This window comes from Oncorhynchus keta, chromosome 2, assembly GCF_023373465.1.
Source record: "Oncorhynchus keta strain PuntledgeMale-10-30-2019 chromosome 2, Oket_V2, whole genome shotgun sequence".
NCBI lineage: Eukaryota > Metazoa > Chordata > Actinopteri > Salmoniformes > Salmonidae > Oncorhynchus > Oncorhynchus keta.
The window spans coordinates 35373441-35396464 of NC_068422.1; the positions used below are offsets into that span (position 1 = coordinate 35373441).

General features: G+C 41.3%; 1 protein-coding gene across 8 annotated transcripts; it reads right to left on the minus strand.

The window, feature by feature from the left end:
- Nucleotides 1-1522: 1522 nt before the first annotated feature.
- Nucleotides 1523-19966, minus strand: LOC118399880 (SPARC-like). Of its 8 annotated transcripts, none has more exons than XM_052475971.1 (12): nucleotides 19848-19945; nucleotides 19214-19272; nucleotides 18812-18846; nucleotides 18593-18682; nucleotides 18057-18137; nucleotides 8534-8606; nucleotides 8268-8379; nucleotides 7282-7400; nucleotides 6956-7110; nucleotides 6312-6424; nucleotides 1958-2052; nucleotides 1523-1810 (listed from the first exon to the last, which is right to left on the minus strand). In XM_052475971.1, the coding sequence occupies exons 5-12, from the start codon at nucleotides 18117-18119 to the stop codon at nucleotides 1755-1757; spliced, it is 786 nt and encodes a 261-aa protein (XP_052331931.1). In that variant the 5' UTR covers nucleotides 18120-18137; nucleotides 18593-18682; nucleotides 18812-18846; nucleotides 19214-19272; nucleotides 19848-19945; the 3' UTR covers nucleotides 1523-1754. The 8 variants fall into 8 exon arrangements, with proteins under 8 accessions (XP_052331931.1, XP_052331925.1, XP_052331941.1 ...); XM_052475965.1 differs by having other exon boundaries at nucleotides 18770-18846; XM_052475981.1 differs by lacking the exon at nucleotides 19214-19272 and adding an exon at nucleotides 9440-9586 and having other exon boundaries at nucleotides 18593-18846; nucleotides 19848-19966.
- Between the last annotated feature and the right edge of the window lie 3058 nt (nucleotides 19967-23024).

Below are 23024 nucleotides of genomic sequence, written 5' to 3' on the forward strand. Positions count from 1 at the left end.
CGCCAGCCACCCATCTGCTCCTGAGCTGGCAGAGAGTCCCTTGAGAGGGAGAAGAGGTAGAGGGAGGGAGGGAGAGTGTGAGAGAGAGAGAGAGGACAAACACCATCTCAGATCAGATCACCAAGAGGGAGAGGAAAAGGTTGGGTTGGGAGGTGGGAAAGATTGAGCTATTCAACTTCCAGAAAGTTGAGAAGAGAAAGAGAAGGGAATGATTGTAGGTGAGTGTGAGTAAGTCGGGAGGGACAACTGTCTGGGATCGGATGGGCAGCCTTTGGATCAGTATTAGCCTCCCCTGGGTGTGGGAGAGTAGGTTTGAAGGTGGGGCAGGCGGTCCTGAGGTAATAAGTGGGAATGTATCAACGTAGGTGTATGAAGACACAAAGAGGGAGGGGAGGCTGGAACCTCCAGGGGTGGCGCCAACAATTCATTTAATTTTCACAGATAAAGGAGCAACTCCCCTGGGAAGGGGGAGCAATTGAAGGTGTATTCAGATCTCCTTTCCCCTTGCCGTGGTGACTGCGTAAACATCTTGATTAGCAGGTCACTCATTAGCAAATACAGCCTGCTCTCAATTGGCTCTGGCTGATCTCCGATCACGTACCTATATCTCTTCATTTACAGCTGCCCTTGCCGTCTGTTTTTTTTCCCTATCTTCTTTTTAAAAAGTGATGTTTTACAGCCTCCAGTGGTCTCGTCTTCATCAAAAGTGATGAGAGCGAATCTGAGACGTCAGGAAAAAATGTTGTTTTGATTCTTTGTTTTTTTTCTGGACACATTGCAACTCTCATTCCTCATTTGCCCCATGTCTGGGAAGCATCTCTATCCTACGTTGAATATTGAAATATATCTCTCTCTCCCCATCCTCCCGGCGAAGCAAAATCTGACGGCTAATTAGTCCAGAGACACCAGTGGAACGGAAGAACCCACCCCGGGCCACGTACATCCCCTACTGATCTTTGAGAGTAGACACACACACGTACGCACACACACGTACGCACACACACAAAACAAAAACTAGAGCTATGGAAAAGCTGAGGCAACAGCTGAAATACCTCAATATGATAGAATGTACTGGAATGTATAAGCCTGTTAATGGCTAATGATTTGGATCTTTGACATTACAAGAAGTCATTATTTCAAAATTTTCCTCTTGACAAATATCATACGCTGTGGCTAATATTCCCCACATCAAACCTCTTCTCATATACTTTATTTTTCCCCTAACTTTACTTCTTTCCGACTATTCCATCCCCCTCCTGTTCTTTTTCTAATTTCTGATCCCTCCCCTTCATTATCCCTCGTTCCCTTCCCTGGTCACGGCGTCTCACACTAAGCTTGCTCGCCTTCCATCATCTATTTTCCATCTCTTCCCTCTATCATAGTATCCAACTGTCTCTGTGAGTCTTTCTCCAGCTCTCTTTCCTACAGTAATTGGATGCTTGATCCATGCGACACGTCCTCTAGGTTCTTAATGAGCCCCTCTCTCCTCAGGCCATCCCCATAGAGACACTAACGGGGCAGCCAGGTCTCAGACATTTATTACAGGCCATTTCTCCACACAGATGAATGTACAGTGACCGTCACAAAACAGATGTCATAAGTCAAAAACAAACACAGTACTGAGTGTGACAGTTAGGGGAGTATGATGCTGGAAGTGGAGAACAGTGGATCATTCTGTATGCTTATTATTGTAGATAGCAGTGATAAACAGATGCACATGTAGACAAGCGAGAGGAGATGTGTTCATGTCCAGGTCAAAGGTGGTTGTCGGTCTTCATGGGACACAGCTTACCGGATCCCATTTGCATAGCTGCCAGAGAGAGAAAGAAACATTTGCTGTAATGAAATAATTTCCTGTAATTAAATTTTGTTCAATTAAAGATGAAACACACAAAACACTAGGATCTACATGTAATGTAGCATAATTTAGATAGTGAGGGTAAGTGATTGCACCCACACATGAAGTTTTGGAACCAGCTCTCTGAGCGATCCACCAGACAGGAGATCCATTCATGCAGGGTCACCTTACTGTTCTTGTTATGGTCACATGACCTGTATACAGAGAATATACATAAACAAACATAAGTATACTGTTGCAAATACACACACACACACAAAGGGAAAATGAAGCATACAAACACAAAGGACACATGCAAACAAACACATCTGCACACAATATGCACAGACTGACATTTGTCTTCACCCACAAAGAAACATTATCTTTGAAGGGTACCATTTCCATTTGCGCTAATCCACACACAGCGGGAAGCTCAGTGGGTAATGAACATTATCATTGCTGGGAATGGCTTGACATTGAGCCGGCCAGCCCCACTCCCACAAAACCTGTCACTGCAGACTGGCAGCACACACACAAGATTTACGACTGAGGCGGGAGAAGGGGAGGTGAGTGAGAGATCGAGAGAGACAGAGATTGAATAGGCATAGTAGGGAGGAAAGAGAGTGATTAGGACATGGGTTATGGAAGAGATAGTGAAAAATCGGAAACACATACATTGTCATCCTACAAGAAACATAGAGGAGATGGACCCGCTGGCTGCCCTCTAGGTTACAGAGAGCTGGTAGTCCCATCCACCAAACGAGCAGGTGTGAAACAGGGAAGGGACTCAGGGGGTATGCTAATTTGATATAGTGCAGACCTAACGCACTCCATTGAATTAATCAAAACAGGAACATTTTACATTTGGCTAGAAATTCAAAAGGAAATGATCTTAACAGATAAAAATGTCCTCCTGTGTGCCTGTGTGACTAGAATTCCCATACTTTAATGAAGACATCTTCTCCATCCTGGAGGGGGAAATCAATCATTTCCAGGCCCAGGGACATGTAATAGTCTGTGGCGTCCTAAATGCCGGAACCGGACAAGAACCTGACACCCTCAGCATACAAGGGGACAAACACCTGCCTGGAGGTGACAGCATTCCCTCCCCCATATGCACCCCTAGGCACGACTATGACAACATAACCAATAAAACAGGTCACAACTCCTGCAGCTCTGTCACACGCTGGGTTTGTACATAGTCAATGGTAGGGTTCGAGGGGACTCCTATGGTAGGTACACCTATAGCTCATCATTTGGCAGCAGTACTGTAGACTAATGTATCACTAATCTCAACCCAGAGTCTCTCAGGGCATTCACAGTCAGCCCACTGACACTCCTATCAGACCACAGCAAATTCACAGTCTACCAGAACAGAGCAATATTCAATAATGAGGCATCAAAGCCAAAGGAACTGAGTAATATTAAGAAATGTAGTATGGAAACCTATCCAAAAACAATTAGGCAACAACAAATTCAATCCCTTCTAGACAACTTCTAAAATAGGCAAAAAAACACACACATTGCTTCCCACTGGGCCGTGGGGTGAGACAGGGATGCAGCTTAAGCCCCACCTTCTTCAACATATATATCAACGAATTGGCGAGGGCACTAGAAAAGTCTGCAGCACTCGGCCTCACCCTACTAGAATCTGAAGTAAAATGTCTACTGATGATCTGGTGCTTCTGTCACCAACCAAGGAGGGCCTACAGCAGCACCTAGATCTTCTGCACAGATTCTGACAGACCTAGGCCCTGACAGTAAATCTCAGTCAGACCAAAATAATTGTCTTCCAAAAAAGGTCCAGTCGCCAGGACCACAAATATAAATTCCATCTAGACAGGTTACTTCTACAAGGCTGTGAACGATCTGAGAGACATGGCAAGAAGGGCATTCTATGTCATCAAAAGGAACATAAAATTTGACATACCAATTAGGATCTGGTTAAAAATACTTGAATCTGTTATAAAACCCATTGGCCATTATGGTTGTGAGATCTGAGGTTTGCTCAACAACCAAGAATTCACAAAATGAGACAAACACTAAATTGGGACTCTGGGTGCAGAGTTCTGCAAAAATGTCCTCAGTGTACAACGTAAAACACTGAATAATGCTCACAGAGCAGAATTAGGCCGATACCCGCTAATGATCAAAATCCAGAAAAGAGACGTTCAATTCTACAACCACCTAAAACGAAGCGATACCCAAACCTTCCTTAACAAAGCCATCACCTACAGAGAGATGAACCTGGAGAAGAGTCCCCTAAGCAAGCTGGTATTGGGGCTCTGTTCACAAACAAACAGACCACAGGACAGCAACACAATTAGACCCAAACAAATCATGAGAAAACAAAAAGAGAATTACTTGACACATTGTAAAGAATTAACAAAAAACAGAGGATGCTAGAATGCTATTTGGCCCTAAACAGAGAGTACAGTGACTGACCCAAATTTAAGGAAAGATTTTGATAAACTCCCATATCTACTGGGTGAAATACCAGTGTGCCATCACAGGAAAAATATTTGTGACCTGCTGCCACAAGAAAAGGGCAACCAGTGAAGAACAAACACCATTGTAAATACATCCCAAATGCATGTTTAACAGTGTTGTAACAATGTGCAAATGGTTAAACTTAGCAAAAAAAGAAACGTCCCTTTTTTAGGACGCTGTCTTTCAAAGATAATTCATAAAGTTCCAAATAACTTCACAAACCTTCATTGTAAAGGGGTTAAACACTGTTTCAATGAACCATAAACAATTAATGAACATGCACCTGTGGAATGGTTGTTGAGACACTAATAGCTTACAGATGGTAGGCAACTAAGGTCACAGTAATAAAAACTTAGGACACTAAAGAGGCCTTTCTACTGACTCTGAAAAACACATAAAGAAAGAGAACCAGGGTGCCTGTTCATCTGCGTGAATGAGCCTCTGGCATGAGGCATTCTGCAAAGAGGCATGAGGACTGCAGATGTGGCCAGGGCAATACATTGCAATGTCCATACTGTGAGATGCCTAAGACAGCACTATAGGGAGACAGGACGGACAGGACGGCTGATTGTCCTCCCAGTGGCAGACCTCGTGTAACAGCACCTGCACAGGATTGGTACATCTGAACATCACACCTGCAGGACAGGAACAGGATGGCAACAACAACTGCCTGAGTTACACCAGGAACGCACAATCCCTCCATCAGTGCTCAGACTGTCTGCAATAGGCTGAGAGAGGCTGGACTGAGGCATGTTGTAAGGCAGGTCCTCACCAGACATCACCGGCAACAATGTTGCCTATGGGCACAAACAGGACTAGACTGACAAAAAGTGCTCTACGCTGACGATTTGCGGTTTTGTCTCACCAGGGGTGATGGTCGGATTCACATTAATCGTCGAAGGAATGAGCGTTACACCGAGGCCTGTACACTGAAGTGGGATCGATTTGGAGGTGGAGGGTCCGTCATGGTCTGGGGCGGTGTGTCACAGCATCATCGGACTGAGCTTGTTGTCATTGCAGGCAATCTCAACGCTGTGCGTTACAGGGAAGACATCCTCCTCCCTCAAGTGGTACCCTTCCTGCAGGCTCATCCTGACATGATCCTCCAGCATGACAATGCCACCAGCCATACTGCTCATTCTGTGTGTGATTCCCTGCAAGACAGGGATGTCAGTGTTCTGCCATGGCCAGTGAAGAGCCTGGATCTCAATTTAATTGAGCGCGTCTGGGACCTGTTGGATCAGAGGGTGGGGGCTCGGGCCATTCCCCCCAGAAATGTCCAGGAACTTACAGGGGCCTTGGTGGAAGAGTGGGGTAACATCTCACAGCAAGAACTGGCAAATCTGGTGCAGTCCATGAGGAGGAGATGCACTGCAGTAATTAATGCAGCTTGTGGCCACACCAGACACTGATGGTTACTTTTGATTTTGATCCCCCCCCCCTTTGTCAGGGACACATTATTCAATGTCTGTTAGTCATGTGTCTGTGGAACTTGTTCAGTTTTGTCTCAGTTGTTGAATCTTGTTATGTTCATACAAATATTGACACATGTTAAGTTTGCTGAGGGGGGAGGAGGGGGGCTGGTTAGTAGAGGGAGAGCATGGCTCAGAAGAAGGCTGATTGGCACAGAGGATGTCTGTTGAGGATGGAGTGGAGAGAGCACATGTGAAAGGGAGGTGCAACATGGAATGGGGTAAATGCCATGACATGGTGAGACGTTTTAACCCTCTACATTCAGGAAATCCTTTAAAAATTGGTTTAATTTCCCCAAATGTCACATTTTTCCATAGCATTCTCAATGTATAAGTTTAATTGATAAGTATTTTTTTTATTGACTGAGATGAAATTATATCGATAGTTGGCAACTGATAAAGACAGTAATGAACATAGTGGGGATTTGTATTTGTATTTGTATGTATTTGTATGTGGTGCATAGAGGATAAGGGAAATGTGAAGTCTAGTGTGTATTCAGAGTGGGGCTCACTGGAAGAAGAAGTTAGCACATTGCTCGAGAGGCATCCTCTTGTAGCGCAACTTCCTCAGGTCCCTCTGGCTCAGCTTCCCGTCCTTGTTCCTGTCCAGCAGGGCAAACCGCCGCTACACGATTCAGGAGAGGAAAGAGAGGTAACATCTCAGCAGAGGAATATTAAATGACAAAAATGTGCCATTCATGCCCAGGTTCTCCTATTTGCCAATAACTACAAGGAGGATGAACAGAGTGGGAGGGAGGAGGAAGGAGGACAACGAGAAGGTTAAGGATGTGGTTAGTTGAATAGATAAAGGAATGGCGAGAGGACAGGAAGGCGGGGATGGGGATATAATATTACCATCCAGTTTACTTTCTTATTGAATAATTGAGTGATTATTGACAGTCTATTTATACTGGGGTTCCTGTAAGCCCCCTCATTCTGAGTTGTGAAAGACCACACAATAAGCTGAACAGGAGCTTGTTAACACCACAACACAAATCATAGTGGTCTTATGCCAAAGTGCTCTTCATGCCCGTCAATATAGTTCATGATAAGTGTAATCAGGTGCAGTAGCGCTTGGGTAGAGATAAATCTTGCAAACACTGCAGCCGTCCAGGACCATAGTTGCCAAGCCCTTTTCTTCTGTCTTGTCTGTTACCTGGGCTAGTTGGGTGCGCTGGGTATGGCTCAGGCAGCTCTGGGGCAGGGCATAGGGGGCATAAGACTTTCCCATACGACTTAATAGGAGGAACCAGTCCATTAGACGGTATGGGAATTGGCCATACTCCTCCTCTGTGCAGTTTGCCTTGGGAACTTGGAAACAAACACAAGAAAAGCATGAAGTGGGAACTGGCCATACTCCTCCTCTGTGCAGTTTGCCTTGGGGACTTGGAAACAAACACAAGAAAAGCATGAAGTGGGAACTGGACATGAATAAGGCTTATTATGTAGATACAGTACTGTGAGTGTGTTTGTGTGTCCTACCAAGACAGGGTCCTATATGAGCCAGTCCAATGCGACGTCTCTTGCGGCAGGCTTCTCTATGCAGCAGACACTCATTCCCATAGGTCTTTCCCAGAACACTGCACACTGGTGCCCCCTGCCTGCACACACAAATCATTACACGCGTAATGAATAAAGCTTACTTTTCCTTATTGATCGAAACAGTTTGCGCATATATTTTGATACATTTTGTGACGTTTTTATTCATTTTGCTGTTTGTCAGGTTTTCTTTGGGCTGTTCGAGCACACAATTTTTTTCTTGAGGCAAGCTGAAGTTCGATAGCCAAAGTCTACACCCCTTCGCCAGTGATTGGTCAGTAGGGATTCTTCAGTGTTTGCTGTCATTCAATGACTGATGACTGGTTTTCAAGCAATTATTTTCACTTGAGAAACACTGCACCAAACATCTTAGTTAGATTGCATGACTAAGACCTGCAAAAATGTCTAGATAATGACCAATTTCTTGATCTTAGGTTGATTCTGACTATTTTGAAGAAGTGTTACTGTAAGGGAGAACAGGGACGAATGTTACTCAGAGATTGATAGAGCTAGAGACACCATTTCTTTTTAATGACAAACAACTTATACATGTCCTCGACCATTAGCAACTGTAATTACATTTCTGAGGTAAATTAGTTTAAATGAAACAGACCGAGAATAGAACTCTGCAAAGTTACTTTTGTACCTGCTGGCAGGGTGGGAGTTACACAGCCTTGGGATGGAAGTAACAGCTATCTCCATGATTCTGGTTTGTAATGGTCATTAATTTTCAGCAAATGTACTACCAGACATAAATTCATGTTTGTGTCGATTTGAATAGTTAATGCAATAGTTTCTTAATTTATGAAAATGAGCCATGCGTCAAAATCGCAATGTTGTGCAACCACAATATTTTGCCTTACAATATTACATCGGTGTAATGTACCTGTCTTGAATACAACTGAATTAAGTTTGTGGTGTGGCCCTACCGTGGGCAGGTCTTCGGACACACACACTTTGGGACGAGGACTTCGTTGTCCTGCACCACTTGGCACCAGGAGCCCATTGGACTGTGACACTTCAGCAGCTCACACAGTTGGACTAGGACATGGGGAGGGATGGAGGGAGAAAAAGGGAAACAGTGGAGGAAGTGACTGTCACTAGGTGTTAAATATTTACTGACTTTGTGCATGAATTTAATGTTGGATATAAATCAACTAGGACAAAGTTAACAACGATGGCAGACTTGTCTCACCTGGGTCCACTCTACCCAGGTATGGTCTTAGACTGTCCTCAGCCTGCCTTTGTTTGCGCTGGGATCTTCCTCCCTGAACAACCCACAGAATTCAGGAGCAAAAAGAGACAGACAGCTCTGTTATAAATTTGTAACATTGAATAGACCCAGAACATGTGTTTGTCTCTTCATGCTGTGATCTTTGAGGCCACTGTACTAGTACAGCATATTTGAGGCCCTATCCACTCAACATGAGTTGATAACTTCAATTGCTGTGTTCTGGAGAAACTTTTTTTTAAATTATATTTTAGGTGGTTGGGTTCTCAGACAAATAGAGGCCAAGCAACAGTCAGAGCCTCCCAAACAAGTCTCTTCAGCCATAATAAATATGCCTGCCTGTCTAAATAAAATAAAATAAAATCGTATTTTACTTGTCACAAGCTTCATACACAACAGGGTCCTTCTGCAACAATGCACAGTTAAAGATAAAAAAATAAATAGAAATAGGGACACAAGGAAATACACTGTGAATAACAATGACAAGTAAAAATAACATGGCTATATTCAGGGAGTACCAGTACCGAGTTGATGTACGAGGTAATTGAGGTAGTTATTTGCATATAGGTAGGGTTAAAGTGACTGAGCAATTGGATAGATGGACAGTAGCAGCGGCATGTAGCCATTTCATTAGCCATTTAGCAGTCTTGTTTAGCAGTCTTATAGCTTGGGGGTAAAAGCTGTTTAGAGTCCTGCTGGTTCCAGACTTGGTGCACTGGTACTGTTTTCCGTGTGGTATCGGTGAGAACAGTCTATAGCTTGGGTGGCTGGAGTCTTTGAAAATGTTTTGGCCTTCCTATTACACCGCCTGGTATGGAGGTCCTGGATGGCACGGAGCTCCGCCCCAGTGATATACTGGGCCGTACTCACCACCCTTTGTAGTGCCTTGCGGTCGGGGTGTCTTGCAGTTGCCATCAGTCAAGATGCTCTCAATGGTGCAGCTGTATAACTTTTTGAGGATCTGAGGGCCCATGCCAAATCTCAGCCTTCTGGAGGGGGAAGAGGTGCTTTCCAGTGCTGCATTTGTGAATCGGGAGGTTCCAGAACAAAAAGTAAGGGTGAGAAAGGGGTGACCTGGGGAGTTCTGAGGTACCACAATGCATGACAAAAAAAAAAAAAAAATTGAAATCACCTTAATAGTAAAGCATTGCATGCATATCATCTCATTTGTGTAGTGGCATAGAACAGTAGAGTAGAGGCACATTATTAGTCGCCTTGGGTGCAGGAAAAATGTGACTTTATAAATGCATTTCATAAAAATCTACATAATTTTACATGAATGGAGACTTTGGCAGAGTATTTTTTGAATACCACACACACGATCGAAATGGCAGAGTACTTTGACACTGACAAACTGAGAATCTGAAATCAATAAAAACGTCTTGAATCCATCAATAGCCTAGGCCCAGGTGTGTGGAGACACATATTGTAGGCTACAATATGAGAAGGAAATTATCGTCCTAAAAATGGCGATGGCTCCTGCCAAAAGCCTATATCTCTTGTTTTACTTTGTAAAACAATATTTGGAAGTTGATCAAATATTTAGGTAGCCTACAGCATAGAGTATTCTCTTTTCAGCAGGAGCCATTTGCTTTCCAACCTGTGTTTTCCCTCAATTGAATTTGAAATATTGCAAAAGGCCTGTTTTGTCTGCATGCTGTTTTTTCAAAGACAGATTTGTCGCACGTTCCTGACTGTAGACTATTCCTGTTATTGGGCTACAATCAACAGCTAGGTTATTTAAATAAATAAAAAGCTATTGATCTGCTGTTGCTAAATTATAGGCCTTCTCATGGTGTAGTTGCCTATTCTGAATAATGTCATGTATTTATGAACAGACAACAGTAATGATGTACTTTTAGCAAATGTATTTAAATTTATCAGGGGTGCTGCAGTTCCTTCACAACCCTTTGCGCAATTCTATAAGGAAATAGATGATGAAGTGCAATGCTGGAGAGATGAGAGTTGCAGGCTGAGCAGTGAGGGAGAGAGATCATATAAAGTGAATCTAATTCTAGCTGTGTGAGAGAAACTGAACTGGCTTCTCATAGCCACAGCCAAGCGTTGGTCTCAATCATAGGTTACAATGTTGAGCATTGTAGCCCATGATAAACCCAGGCAGGCCCATCCTGAATCAACCTTTACAATATTAGGCCCTGGCTGAAAATCTACCTTTTCACGTATTTTTTTGTGGGTTTGGTAATATCAAAAGGCAGAGGAATTTTTACATTGAAAAAACAGACAATTATTTTTCACGCCACGAGAGGTACCGGATTCGGCCAAATAGGTTCCGGTGTTGTGCGGAAAAGCTCCCCCCTGCCAGAACCCCCCCCCCCCAAATTCTTCATTGCTGCGACTTGCTTGAACGCACACACACACTCAATTCTTCATTGATGCGACTTGCTTACTAGTTTAAATTTCTGATCACGTTAGGCTGCTTTTCATAAAAAATGCTTATGTTGGTTAATCGCGGGGCGGCACTAATGTCTGCAGTTTTCGGTGTGGCTATTTGGGGGGGGGTCGGCAAGGCTATTTTCTTGCCTGCCAAAATCCCCCCCGCCCCTTCTATTTTTGAACTGGAAGGCCTGGCACACTTCATATTCATTTTTGTAGCTCATGTTGACCAGTGGTGTGTGCCACAGAAAGAATTTGACTCTAGCCACAAAATTAAGGAAATTAGAAGGGCGGGGGAGGTTTTCGGCAAGGCTATTCTCATGCCTGTCTAGATTTTCCCCCATCTTCTATTTTGGGACTGCAGGTCCTGGCACACTTCATAATCATTTTGGTAGATCATGTTGATCAGTAGTGTGTGCCATAGAAATAATTTGACTAGCCACAAAATTAAGGAAATTAGAAGGGGGTAGGATTTCGGTAAGGCTATTTTCTTGCCTGCCAAAATCCCCACCCCACCTATTTTGGGAATGCAAGGCCTGGCACACTTCAGAATCATTTTTGGTGACCTATCATGCCCTCTGATTTGTGCCACAGGAAGTATTAGACTAAAAAGGAAGTAGTTATTTCAGCAATAATTGTTTTCAGAGCCCTTTACTGTTCTCTCTACCTATCCCACAATCGCCCATCCCATGGTGCTTTTCCTACATTTTCTTTTGACTTTTTAAAAGTAATAATAAAATAATAAAAACAATAAATCTGAAATTTGTACTCTGGGCAAAAAATAAAGTTCAAATATATAAGTCAACATGAGTGCATATCCATAATCACAGTAAACTGTTATAAGAGAAAATAAATGTATAATAGTATAATTGTCACTGCCGTTAAAAGAAGAGGACCAAGGTGCAGCGTTGTCAGCGTACATTTGATTTTATTTAGGGAAATAGATGCCGAAAAAAACAGCAAACACTACAAAAACAAACCGTGAAGCTAAACGCTATGTGCCCTACAAACAAAGACAACTTCCCACAAAGACAGGTGGAGAAAAAAAAGGGCTACCTAAGTATGGTTCTCAATCAGAGACAACAATAGACAGCTGCCTCTGATTGAGAACCACACCCGGCCAAACACAAATCAATAGAAATAAAGAAACTAGAATGCCCACCCTAGTCACACCCTGGCCTAACCAAAATAGAGAATTAAAGCCTCTATGGCCAGGGCACGACAATAATAAACAAAACTATGACTGAATGTGCCTCCATGAAGAATCCCCTCCCCAATTGGTCCACCCCTCAACCACAAAACACAATAATGATAATAATAATAGAAATTAAAACACAAAAAAGATATACCAAGGTATATATACACACACATATGTACAGTAGATATACAGATTCACAGGACACTCAACTCCCCTTATCTCTTTTCCTACATTTGTCATGCCCTGACCTTAGAGAGCCTTTTTATTTCTCTATTAGGTTAGGTCAGGGTGTGATTTGGGTGGACATTCTAGTTTGTCTATTTCTTTGTTGGCCTAGTATGGATCCCAATCAGATTGGTTTACCGTTGTCTCTGATTGGGAATCATACTTAGGTAGCCCTTTTTCCCACCCTCAGTTTGGGATCTTGTTTTTGTATTGTTGCCGTTTAGCGCTACAGAGCTTTTGTTGTTTACTCTTGGTGTTCATTAATAAAGGAATGATGTACGCCTATCACGCTGCACCTTGGTCTAATTCCAAGAACGGACATAACATCAGATATGCAGGTGATATTTCCACCTGGATTACATTACATAATCAGCAAGACGGAGATGTTCTTCATCCGAGGGAATGCCTGCCCATTCCCAGATGTTAGATAATCCGAAATGATCACGTCATTTACATTCCAGCCATTGTCAGCTCCAGATTTGACTACTTCAACTCACACCCTTCTGGAATCCCTGCATTCTCAGATTCCCATCTGTTATTAATCTCTACATTGTAATGAAGTGTTTCTAAATTCTGTACTTTAATTAACATAAACAGTTGAAGTCGGAAGTTTACATACACTTAACAATTCTTGTTAACAAACTATAGTTTTGGCAAGTCTGTTAGGATATCTACGTAATTTTTCCAACAATTGCTTACAGACAAATTATTTCACTTAAAATTCAATGTTTCACAATTCCAGTGGGTCAGAGGTTCACATATACTAAGTTGACTGTGCCTTTAAACAGCTTGGAAAATTCCAGAAAATTATGTCATGGCTTTAGAAGCTTCTGATTGGCTAATTGACATCAATTGAGTCAATTGGAGGTGTACCTGTGGTTGTATTACAAGCCCTACCTTGAAAATTGTAGACCTTCACAAGTCTGGTCCATCCTTGGGAGCAATTTCTAAACACCTGAAGGTACCACGTTCATCTGTACAAAAATAGTACGCAAGTAAACACCATGGCACAATGCAGCCGTTGTACCACTTAGTACTTTGGTACAAAAAGTGCAAATCAATCCCAGAACAACAGCAAAGGACCTTGTGAAGATGCTGGAGGAAACAGGTACAAAAGTATCTATATCCACAGTAAAATTAGTCCTATATCTACATAACCTGAAAGGCCGTTCAGCAAGGAAGAAGCAACTGCTCCAAAACCACCACAAAATAAGGCAGACTACAGTTTGCAACTGCACATGGGGACGAATATAGTACTTTTGGGTGAAATGTCCCCTGGTCTGATGAAACAAAAATAGAACTGTTTGGCCATAATGACCATCGTTATGTTTGGAGGAAAAAGGGGAACACCATCCCAAAAAGCTTGGGGGGTGGCAGCATCATGTTGTGGGGTGCTTTTCTGCAGGAGGGACTGCTGCACTTCACAAAATAGATGGCATCATGAGAAATTAATATTCTGTGGATATACTGAAGCAACTTCAAGACATTGGTCGCAAATGGGTCTACTCAATGGACAATGACACCAAGCATACTTCCAAAGTTGTGGCAAAATGGCTTAAGGACAACAAAGTCAAGGTATTGGAGTGGCCATCACAAAGCCCTGACCTTAATCCCATAGAAAAATTGTGGGCAGAACTGAAAAAGTGTGTGCGAGCAAGGAGGCCTACTAACCTGACTCAGTTACACCAGCTCTGTTAGGAGGAATGGGCCCAAATTCACCCAATTTATTGTGTGAAGCTTGTGGAAGGCTACCCGAAACATTTCACCCAAGTTAAACAATTTAAAGGCAATGGTATCAAATACTAATTGAGTGTATGTAAACTTCTGACCCACTGGGAATGTGATGAAAGAAATCAAATCTGAAATAAATCACTCTATACTATTATTCTGACATTTCACATTCTTAAAATAAAGTGGTGCATTTTTACAAGGATTAAATGTCAGGGATTGTGAAAAACTGAGTTTCAATGTATTTGGCTAAGGTGTATGTAAACTTCCGACTTCAACTGTATGTTCAGATCATTCCTTAGAGAGAAGTGTAGTAATATCTCCAGATGGGCATGTGGTACCCTTCCTCACCCATGCCAACAAGATGTTACTTCTTGTGGGGTCTTTTACTTTAAAGTAAGATTGAGAGTGTAGGTAATGCACAATTAACCTACTGAAAATATACTGACTAAAAGGCAAAACAGAATTGTCAAATTATAGTATTGTCACGTTCGATAGAATAAATGTCGGACCAAAGCGCAGTGGATGTTGAGTTCCACATTACTAATAGAAAGTGAAAATAAGCAAAGACAAAAACAAATAAACAATAAACTAACAACAAACCGTAACAGAGACGCTACGTGCACTAACTCAAAAAAGTAGCTCAGTTGGTAGAGCATGGCGCTTGTAACGCCAGGGTAGTGGGTTCGATTCCCGGGACCACCCATATGTAGAATGTATGCACACATGACTGTAAGTTGCTTTGGATAAAAGCGTCTGCTAAATGGCATATATTATTATATATTATAAAACTATATCCCAAAAACATAGGTGGGAAAAACAGCTACTTAAATACAGCTGCATTTAATTGGGATTCATACACAATTACCAACATAGAAAAACATATCTAGAACCCCACATAGTCTAGTTTATTATTTCTAACCCCCCAGTCACGCCCTGACCTACTCTACCCTAAAGCTGTGTCGTTGTATACTTGCGAATTATAATCTTTAGTCTAACAATTTTGTTGTGGAAAACTGAAATGCTCATCAAATTTTTTTGCCATTTTGCTGAATTTGTTTTGAAGGAGGAGTCGATTGTCTTTTCAAATACGGACAAAGATGTTAACATCATGAGAGAAGAAATAGCAGTCACTCTCCTCCAAAACACTGCTATGTTCATTTTCTAATTTAATATAATTATAGATTAAAAAACATTTATATGGATCTTTCAAGGTTATCTTTGATCCAATGACTAGATATGCCACTAAAACACATGCATTTAAATAATTTTGCTACAAGAAACCTATACTATTCCCTTGTTCCCTGTTCCCCGTTTGCTCAGAAATATACATGTAAAGATGTGTAGACTACTTGACATTATGTTTTTCTAGATGACCTGAACCAGCTGTGCTACTTCTGTGGGGAGGTGAACAATAAGGAGGAAGACAATAACTGTGTAATTGCTTGTTCACTTCTAAAAGGCACATTTTTATGAGTACAAACTTGTATAAGCAGTAATATTTCTAAAGGTAGTATTTTCCGCTTTGTCTGATAATTAAATAAATGGTAATTCAAGAAAATGTATTTAAAGTTTGAAATATATTAACATTTTTCATCATACATTTCATATTGGTTGTGACTGCTGCACATGATGGTTCCACCAGTCCTGTATGAAAACCATCCCATCATTGGAGGATTATGTCTGCGCTGCCTGTGAGGACTAGGTTAGGCTTGAGTTTCAGGCGATGGTATCACCTGGAAAACTATCGGTAAAAAGTGGACGAAATGTTCAGTCGAGCTGTTGCAACTTTCCAATTTGTTTATGTTATTTATTGTCTTTTTATATTTGATTTATTGTCATTTTACATCTTATTATGCAAAGATGTATATTTTTATTTCCTATTTAATGTGATGTTTTTGTGTTATTATGTGATAAAATTTGTGTATTTTCTTTATAAACATTGCAAAATGTTTATGTTTCTTTATAATCTAATTTTGCATTCTGTGGCACACAATACTGGTTAACATGAGCTACCAAAATTATTATGAAATGTGCCAGGCCTTGCAGTCCCAAAATAGAAGAGGGGGGATTTCGGCAGGCAAGAAAATAGCCTTCCAAAACCCCACCCCACCCCCTTCTAATTTCCTTAATTTTGTGGCTAGAGTCAAATACTTTCTGTGGCACACACTACTGGTGAAGATGAGTTACCAAAATTATTCAGAAGTGTGCCAGGCCTTGCAGTCCCAAGATAGAAGGGGGGTTGAAAGAGAATTTCGGCAGGCAAGAAAATAGCCTTGCCAAAACTCCCCTCCCCCTTTTAATTCCCTTAATTTTGCGGCTAGAGTCAAGTACTTTCTGTGGCACACATCAGAGTCAAATACTTTCTATAGAACAAACTTCACATCAGGATAGTTAACCGAAATGAATAATTAATGTATGTGTGTTATATTAAACAGAGGGAGTAAAATGTAGGTAAGCAATAAACATTTCAGAACAACTATTAGTCTAATAAGACACGGGAGAGAGGACAAATTTTGGCAAAGAGATTTATTTATAGACTAATACACTTGAAACAAATAGCCAAACCGACTAGTGTCTAGTCTACTAGTGTCTCCCACGAGATCAAACCGACAAAATAATTTAATGAAATGCAGCCTAACGTGATCAGAAATCTCAACTAACAATCAAGTCGCAGCAATTAAGAATTCAGTGCATGCGAGTTTCACGAAGGGGTGAGAGTTCTGGTAGGGGGGAGCTTTTCGGGACAAAACCTGAACAAAACAGTCCAAAATGGAGAGGTGCCGGATCCCAGCAGGATCCGGCTCAAATTAAGAGCTGGCGCTTTCATGCCCTCTTCGCAACTGTGTGGGTGTGTGTGGACCATATTAATTCCTTATTGATGTGGACACAGAGGAATTTGAAGGTCTCAACCTGCTCCACCACGACCCCATCAACATTATCAGTCTCCTACTGATAATAATAAAACAAATATTCAAGCAAATCCAGTGTCCATAAGTTATTTCACTTTATGTATGGAAGATTGATGACTTTTTTGGAGTATATGGAAGCTTGACTGGCACAGAACAGCCCCCCACCCCTGAATCTATCCTCAATCTACTACCAGGGTCTTTGTAGTCTGAGCCAGACCCACATCTGCCCTGAACATATGCTCCATTCTAATGAGAAACAGGTGTATTGTGACCCAAAATTATGGAGCCTCAGCTCCCAAAGCCCAATTTAACACAAATGTATCGCCCTTTAAACTCCAACTCAATTCCATTTCAATAACAAACAGAGAAATGTTGGTTTACCTCCATCTAATTCCAAAATGTGGAACCATTTCTCAATGTGTATGCTACAAGCTTTCCTACTTCAGTAGGCCCAAATATTTTTCCTTCTGTTGTTTTGACATGCCAAGGGATTTCCTCAGCTGTACACACATGTTTACCTGGTGCCTGGCTGGAAATTAAAGTATGCATTGACTTCTATGAACAGTCCTCAATGTATAACAGTCCCACCTTTCCGTACCACCTGGGATGGAAATATACATTCAGCACCTGTACCCCCACCCTTAAATGTTTAACCCTTTCCTCTTACATGGGGATTGGGGCCAAGGTAACCTAATGTAGCAGGTGTATCATTTTTTTTAAAGTAATTACGCCTGAAAGTAGATCCCCCTATATAAGGGGTATTCAACTCTTACCCTATGAGGTCCGCATCCTGCTAGTTTTCTGTTGTTTTCAGTGAGATGAAACATTTAGAACGCTGAAGATAAATATGTAATGAATAGAGCTTACAACATTTAGTATTATACATGACAGACCATAGACTGTGACAGATAGACAATCATATTGTATGTTCTATAACCTTCGGTAACATTTGTCTGAATCTTCTGTAACATTGTACTCTTTTGAACAGGTCCCAGCCTCCTAATGTAATGAGGGGAAATGTTATACTCACCATGGCTGGGTCAGGGTGAAAGGTCAGGACCAGCAGGCAGAGCAGGTTTATAGTCAGGTGCATTGTGGTCAAGATGGCAGGCTGACCACGGGAGAAAGGAGTTTCTAACAGGTCAATTCATCTGTTATACCACTTGTATATCAAATGTATTAAATAAAAAAATCTAAACATTTAAACAATATCCTTTAAAATTATGTTTATGCATAAACTGTAAAATAACCGAATATACAGAGGAGTGAAAGACAAATACTACTTTCAGATTGTCAATTTATCCATAAATGCTTGGATAACAGACACATATTTCTTAATTATCTCCTTCCCTAATGCAGCTCATTTATTGTAATTTCCCTCCATTATTTAACAGTCATTCCAATAATGTAGAATAAAACAATGAAGCTCAGTCAGAAGAAAGCAATAATTTCCCATTACTGTACTGTAGAAGCCAGATTGAGTTACATGGAGAGGACATTAGACATCAACAGAGGAAGTCATTATATGGAACAAGTCATGTTCCTCCACTGCTTCAAAAATCTTACCAGTTTCACTTGCTTCTGTCCTCCGTTGCTATTTTCCTTGTTCTCCTGCGTCTTGCCGGCTGCATAGCTTTTTCTCTCCTTTTCACACACCTTTTGAAGGCATCTGTTTTTATGGTCCAATTCTGCTCCCACTCTTTCTCTCTCCTTTTATTTGATTGTCTATTTTTACATTTTCACCTTATCTCCCCCTCCTCCCTCCTTTCTGCCTCCTCCTCTTACCGAAATGTTCTCTCACTTCAGTTCACATTATCCCCCTGTTGAGAGGCCACATCAGCAGACCCAAAATACTCAGAGCAAAATACTTCAGTCATTAGGCAGTCAATCAATTAGACAAAAACAGAAAATGCTATTCAAGACATAGGTAAAGGTAACTATTGTGAGAGAGTGCATGAATAGGGCTTAACTGTACCTATGATGTAAAAAGAGGAAGAGAGTGAGTGAATGAGTGAGAGAGATGGTGGAGAGCAAGAGACAGAGAGACACAGAGAGAGAGAGAGAGAGAGAGAGAGAGAGAGAGAGAGAGAGAGAGGAGAGAGAGAGAGACATAGAGACAGAGAGAGATTTATTGGCTGAGCCCATGTGTTCTCTGGCCTGTAAATATGTCTGTGAACGAGTGCCAACCTCAATGAGAACCAGTTTCCCTTCCTTACAAACCGGTCATCGTGCACACCTCAAATACACTGCAGAGGTGAATGGGGATAATAGCAACTTTTCAGTGTTATATCCCAACATGTTATATCCCAAAATGTTCAGTGTTGTGAAAGAATGAAGCCCATAGCAATTACTATCCTCCATTTTCAGAGAACCTCATAGGTATGAACATACATTTATCTTCATCAATCCTCATAAAGGAACAAACTTTACACAGTTTGTCAGGGCTGAAGATACTGATGTAGGGAGGGAAGCTCCCGCTTAGCCCAGTCCAAGCTCTTGTCTGTCCTGGCACCTTAATGGTGGAACCAGCTTCCCTCACAGCAGAGTCCCTGCCTATCTTCAAAAAACATCTACATCTGAAACCCTACCTCTCTAAGAGTATCTTAAATAATCTTATAGCAACCCCCCTCTCGTACCCCCCCAACACACAAAACTTGTACTTGACTCTTTTCCCCTCTACTAGCACTGACTTTGCTGATAGCTACTTTTATTGAGGAAAAATGTACTTACTATGACTGTGATATGTGGTTGTCCCACCTGGCTATCTTCAGATGAATGCACTATAAATTAATAAATGTAAAAAATGTGGAGAATGACTTACTGAGTAGGTCGCAGGGGTATTCAACTCTTACACTACGAGGTCCGAAGCCTGCTGGTTTTCTGTCTTACCTAATAAGTAATAGCACACAGCTGGGGTCCCAGGTCTAAATCAGTCCCTGATTCGAAGGGAACAATGAAAAAAATGCAGTGGAACTGGCTTCAAGGTCCAGAGTTGAGTTTGAGGGAGCTAGGGTATCAATGTCAGGAGAAGCTTAACACTGTCACCTAGTGGCCATTATGATGCACGACTGCTATATTTTGGGGGAATTCATTTGTTGATGGTACTGTATACAGTACATGGTCCAACAGCAGAACCTCAATTATTATTCCAAACTTTGAGTTATCTAACCTAATTTCTCTATTTTCTTTCTGAATTAAAAGCTCTCAGATTTCTTACTAGATTAAAATGTCATGACCTTCTGAAACTTCGCTTCAAACGCATGATCTTCAAATGGGATTTGAGAGCCAACTGGAGTGGGAAAAAAACATGTACTGTCATCCCTCTGAAAACCGTTCAGAGTTTGTGTGAGAGTGGTTGTGTGAGTGTGTGAGTGAGAGAAATTCTTCAATCCCTTATTTCCATGATTACATGTATTTTTTGCAAATCTTATATACACACTACACTCTGATAACACATTATGGTAGCATAAGCCTGCTATCTATACTGTAGCAGTTTATATCCCAAAATGTGCACAAAACCTGAGACCAGTGAGCGCGCGCACGTTTACTGAGGGCGGGAGGAAAGTATGACAGCTGGCTTCAGCGTCAACAGCGCTACAGTAGACTACAGAATGCTTGAGGTCGAAGCTGGATGAGGGCTGAAAAACAGGTTGCCTAGTTATTTAAATTAATATAAAGATAGGCCTACAACATTTCCAACGCCTTGTACTTCTGCTATCGCACCGTTCAAACGGTCGTTTTATGAAACAATCCATTTGCACCACTTATTATCGTACACGTTGAGATTAGAGGTGTCGCCAAGCCTTTGAGTTCCAGGTGACTTCCGAACGCTCCGCAAAATCGAGTAGAAGAGGATGTTTTTGAAATTATAAAAAAAAATCATGCATTTCCTCTGGGATTTCGGCCGATCTGTAACGTAGGATTTAATTTTCATCGAAAATGTTTTCTGGTGGATATTTCAGTTACTTCACGGCACGTCCACGTGGATACATTGATTCTCTGCATGACATAATTTGACTTTATCGTTACATTGTAGCCTATCGGTGTTGACAGCGCGTAAATACTCCGCTGTAGTTTGCCTTTATCTTCGCCACACTGCAACCTGGGGATATTTAAAATGTTCTTCACATTAGGCCTATTGCAATAGTTGAATTGGAACCACATTTCAACGTCAATATAATTAACAACATGAATAGGTTAGTAGGCTTTGAGAAAAGGCGGTTTAAATCCTCTTTCTGCCAATTTTGTTAGTATTTCCACTTATTGTTAACATTCTAAAGAAAACTGTTCTTATATAGAGAAACAAACTTGGTGATAACAAGAGGATTACTTCAACTTCAGGACAGTAGCCACTTCCTTCATCTGACAATTATCTTCTTTGGAATGTGGACCCAGTAAACATTTAACTCTGCCCTTCCAGGTAAGAGTCAATATCACACTTTTTGTAATCACTATGCTAATTCAAAATCCTACCATATTGTACCTCAAATTAATCTGTTTACACTTGTAATTTTCTTTATCCATGGTATTCTGCGCATGTCTCCTGTCATATGGAAAGAGGAAATACTGTATATAGACATAATATTAACATGATAACAACAATAACATGTCAGTAAGTCATTATTAAAGGTTAGCCCTTAAGACCTAATATAAAGTACAATACATGGGCAACTTGTCAATGAGGTTACGTTTGCCATTTACTCAAAGACATATGAGATTTTCTGAAATGTCCATAGTATCAAAACTTGAGTCAATGCAATGGCTCATATGGTTTTCTCCTGTCTCTCTTGACTGTTGTGTTTAGTCACTATTTTTGACTTGCACTGTTAGAGCTCAGAGCTTAAACATTTAACTGTACCCTGCAATTACATCTGCGACCCTGCGCACTTGACTATTAAACTCATCTAATATAATCTATTCAGACAGTCTGCTGGGTCTAGCCATGATTCACAACTCACGTCGACCTACTATGCTCTCATCCGTCAACCGAGCATCCTATGGCCAATAGTAAAATCGCTCTCTCTCCCTACTGCTCTCCAGCCACGCAGAAGACGCACCATGTTTTATGCAGCGTTATAACCCTGGGGGTGTGACTCAAAACATCTCCTGGAAAAGTTACTTTACCATGAAGGTTTTGTTATGCTCAGATATTTATGTAATAGTGCTATAAAAAGAACCAAGGGATTTATGTAATTTGTCAGTTCATTGATGGATAAATAAGAGTATTTCATTCTAGCTTTTGAATTAGTTTATATTGTGAGTTTCACTATTATAGGGTTATAAGTGTCTTGAATTTTGGTTCACATTTGTACAAGAGAGCACCTAATACACAATCTACCAAGACCTATTATTCTCGATTGACACTTGACACTGTCTGCGAAGTGAAATAGATAACCCAGAAAGTGCTAAGCTGCCTGTATCATCAACCCATATCTACTAGTGAGCTGGACATATATTCATGCTCTGGTGGATGTTTTCTCTTCCACTTCCACATATCTCCGTGTGTGTTCCCTGGCACCTGTTTGTGTAGGCCCCATCCTGCTTCTGCGTTGGCTACGTTGTGTTTACGACCACACTACCCTGCAACAGCTGACTGTCTCCACTGGGGGTCTGCCTATGTAGGACCCCCCCCAACCTGTAGTATCAGGGTCTCTCTCATTGGGTGTGTCTGTGTGTGTGTGTGTGTGTGTGTGTGTCAGTGTATATATGTGCATGTATTTCTCATACCCACAGTCTTTCATTGGCAGTGTGTGAAACCGTATCACATACCAGTCAGATCCAGTAATCGTGGTGTCCTTGAAAACTGTCTAGTTGAGCAGATAAGATATCATTATTAGAGTCAAGAGTTTACTTGAATTTACAAGTAACCTGATATTTTTAAGGTGAGTTAGCAATGAATAACAGAGCAGTTTAATGTTGGTCTCATCTCCTTTATTGCTAGATTCTCCTAACAGTGTAATCTCATGTCTGTTGTTTTTCATTTTATTCTGGATTAGCA